Source organism: Terrapene carolina, unplaced genomic scaffold, assembly GCF_002925995.2.
Source record: "Terrapene carolina triunguis isolate 2854851 unplaced genomic scaffold, T_m_triunguis-2.0 Scaffold33911, whole genome shotgun sequence".
Lineage (NCBI taxonomy): Eukaryota > Metazoa > Chordata > Testudines > Emydidae > Terrapene > Terrapene triunguis.
This window is the reverse complement of record NW_020698262.1, coordinates 7019478-7023138: the sequence shown is the minus strand read 5'-3', so window position 1 is coordinate 7023138 and position 3661 is coordinate 7019478. Positions and strand designations below refer to the sequence as shown.

Here is a 3661-nt window from a genome sequence, read left to right as displayed (position 1 = left end):
AGGCTGTGGTTTGGTGACTCTTATATTTAATACCATTCTTATCTTAGGCCTAGTTATCTGTCTTTCGAGAGGTTTGGGGTACAGTATTCACAGCTAAATAACTACTGTATTTATCAACTCTGAGAGAATCTGCCAGGCTGAAAAACTGATTTTTAGCAGGTGTAAATCAGCAGAGCTCCATTTGACATGACACTGTAAAGCCAGGACCTGGTAACAATTGTCAAGTCTGGGGAAAAATCTCTGTGGGAGAGTTGTTATAAATAACCGTGCAGAGGGTGGGAGGGTTGAGGACTGACCCATGTGGAGCTCTACAGAGAACAGGCCTTTAGTAGACAGCAGGAGCAGTTTGGTGGCAGCAGAACCAGAGGCGCCTATGGAGGCGACACAGGAGGATGGAATAACCAGGATGTCAAAGGCCACATTGAAGCCAACCAGAGAAGGAGCCATTATCAGCATAAAGGAGGCAGTGGTCTGCTACGTAGAAGAGAAGGGTTTCTGTGCTATGGAGTGTGAGCCCCAGATGAAAATTCCTCCCAGCTAAAGAGAAAGTGGCGAGTTTTATTTGAAACACTTAATACTTATCTGATATTTGGGGAATAAAAACTTAATTACAATTGATACTTACAAAGACTTGTTTTCATTTATTTATTTTTAATATATTTTTGTATTTCATGAGAGTTTTTCATAAATCATGTTAGAACAAGGAGGCTATCCACTGAAAAGAAAATGTCTTGATTCTCTTCTTTAACCTGCTATTGTTAAAAACAGCATGTAGGATTATCATCAGGAAAAACGACTGGAGAATTATTTTTCTCAGTGGTCTACTCTGTTAACTTTGTTTTGACACTGTTTCCCCTGCACAGTCAGTTTCTCTGTTTTTATGGGTCTTTCACATAGCAACATGACAGAGAGAAACATTTTTAGAATAGGGAACTGCAATTGCAAAACCACAGATATTAGAAGAGGGGACTCATTAGTTAGACAAGGAGTTTCTTTAAATAGACTTGATTCAGTTGGATGCTTTTTATGCTCGTCACCTTGATAACATTCCCAGTTGTATCTGTCTTTAAGGAATTTCAATTTGTGGCCATGTGGAATGGAAGTAGGCACAATAGAGAAACAAGTTTGGGCACCATATTACAATTCATCATAGAATCATAGAATATCAGGGTTGGAAGGGACCTCAGGAGGTCATCTAGTCCAACCCCCTGCTCAAAGCAGGACCAATTCCCAACTAAATCATCCCAGCCAGGGCTTTGTCAAGCCGGGCCTTAAAAACCTCCAAGGAAGGAGACTCCACCACCTCCCTAGGTAACGCATTCCAGTGCTTCACCATCCTCCTAGTGAAATAGTGTTTCCTAATATCCAATAGTGTTTCCTAATATCCTTTAGACAGGATGTGAATTAGTACCACTACAAAAGTATCATAAGAAAAAAATGGACATACTAAACATAATTAACATGTGTGGTTCGTTGTAGTAATCACAGAGAGAAATTGGATAATACTCTGCACTTGTAAGTCTGGGGACCTTAAAGTGCCCTACATACATGAATGAATTATTCCTCCTAACACACCCTGGAGGTGGGGAAGTATATTTTCCCCATCTGTAAAATGGGGATATGGAGTTGAGTGCTTGGTACAGTACTTCTAAATCCACATTTCAGACCTAAATAAGTGGTCTGATCGTCAGGTGTCTAAATTTAAGCAGCCAAGTTTGGAAATGTGATTTCCCTAATGGTCACAGAGCATATATATGTCAGTAGCACAGAAACCGCAGTACTCCTCTCCCAGTTGTGTTCTTACGCCACTAGAAAACTTTTCCTCCCTGGACCACATGTCCTTTCAGATCTTCATCCAGCCTCAAACCAGTCTCTAAATTTGTGCCCACAAAAGTGTGTGGGGGCTCCATTTATTCTTTCGGTGGTAACTAATCAACATGGGACTCTGAAGTGCCTGTTTTTCTGAACTCAAGTTCTCATTTTAACCTGGTATTAATGGATTTTAGGTCATTTATTGAATGTCATATTAAACAGACTGTGAAAGATGCTGCAATTGCATAGAATTATTGTATGTTTTAGCACTACACTAAATCACATACAATCCTTTGAGGTTAATTGGGACAAATTTTCTCTCTAATGTTAAGCTGAATTTATCTTTCAGTGTCTCCTTCACCTCTTCATCTTTAAGAGTCATGAATTCTACCAGATCTGTGTTGTCCTTGTAGTTGTAAGTTGTCTCAATGAGTGTCCACCCAATTAAAGCTCGAAACCCATCAGTGGTCTGCAGGCTGCAGATTGACTTCTTTGTAAACAGGGAATCTGGAGATGTCTGAAGATACATACATTGGAACTGGAAATCTCTGATTGTTCGTGGCTCAAGACTGAACAAGTAAATTTTCCTGCACTCACTTCTTTCCAGAAGATCAGAATTAGAGAAGCTTTGGTTGGCAATGTATTGTTTCCTTCTTATTTTCTCAAAGTACCAGGTCCCATTGTTTTCTGTGAAGCGAAAGATGCCAGGAGTCTGAGGCTGGTCTTTCCCAGAAATAAGTTCCATTGGTTGCCAAATTTGATAGGATACACCAAAGCCTCCATCCAGGATATAGGCTCTCTCATCAATATCCACCTTTAGCAGAAGGTGGGTCATGTGGGAAGCATATGTGTTTTGGTGCAGGTTGTATATATATGCTCCTAAAAGAGTGGTGTCATATCCCAGTGTTTTCAGCACCCAACATAAAAGTTGGTTGTGTTCCATGCACCATCCACCACGCTTCTTCCTTACAATTTTGTTGTAAACCTGGTCTAAATCCAAGGTAATGGTTTCCCCACAATGGATGCTGAGATTTTCAAATGGAACAGTTTGGATGTGGTGCTGGAAGATTGCAGTTAAGGTTTCCAAATCATGTTTTTCATGGGAGCCTTTGTATCCAATTCTTGCTAAATATTCTTCGATGTACATATTGCCTGTAAAGGAAGTAACATTAACAAAAAGTTAATTATTTATGATGATGTGAAGGGATTTCTTGTTGATTCCGACTAGCACAGATGCTATGATTTACTGAATCCCATCAGAGTAGTATTGAAAAGAAAACTGATTCTTGTAGTAGAGAAATGCAGGAGTAATGATAGGGCATGGATGTTGGGATCTGGGTTTTTTGGTCCAAGGCCATCTCTTGACAAGGGTGGACACCATAGAGCAACTACCCCCTTGTGTGCACAAGTGTATGTAAGGAAGATTTTTGGTATCTACATTAGGTCAGTGTGATATCAGGACTCAGTCAAAATAAGACAAAATTAGGAAACGTTAACAGGTTTTTGAATAAGACAGTTCTCATGTCCATAGTCTCATCTGAAGAAATGATGAAGGAAGCAGTGTTATCTAGTGGTCAGAGCAGGCACTTGGGAGTCAGGAGTCCTGGGTTCTGTTCTTGAGTCTGTGTCTGAGATCATAAGTAAGCCACTCATTTTCTGTATGGCTCAGTTTCCTCATCTGTAAAATGAGGAAAATAATATTCCTTGCACATTGGTAAAGCACTTGGGAGATTATTGGATTAGAGGTGCCATAGAAGTGTCAAGTCTTGTTATAAATTCAGACCATCAGATGATTAACTGAACCGCTGATTTTTTTTTGAGAGTCACAAATCACTAAGCTCTAATCCTG

At 39.9% G+C, this 3661-nt stretch overlaps 1 protein-coding gene across 1 annotated transcript; it reads right to left on the bottom strand.

The window, feature by feature from the left end:
- Nucleotides 1–2086: 2086 nt before the first annotated feature.
- On the bottom strand, nucleotides 2087–2959 carry LOC113409656 (arylamine N-acetyltransferase, pineal gland isozyme NAT-10-like). Its single transcript, XM_026663814.1, has one exon. The coding sequence runs from the start codon at nucleotides 2957–2959 to the stop codon at nucleotides 2087–2089; it is 873 nt and encodes a 290-aa protein (XP_026519599.1).
- Between the last annotated feature and the right edge of the window lie 702 nt (nucleotides 2960–3661).

What these genes read in the sequence shown, in the direction of transcription:
- LOC113409656 (XM_026663814.1), bottom strand. Translation starts at nt 2,959, where the DNA reads ATGTACATCGAAGAATATTTAGCAAGAATTGGATACAAAGGCTCCCAT.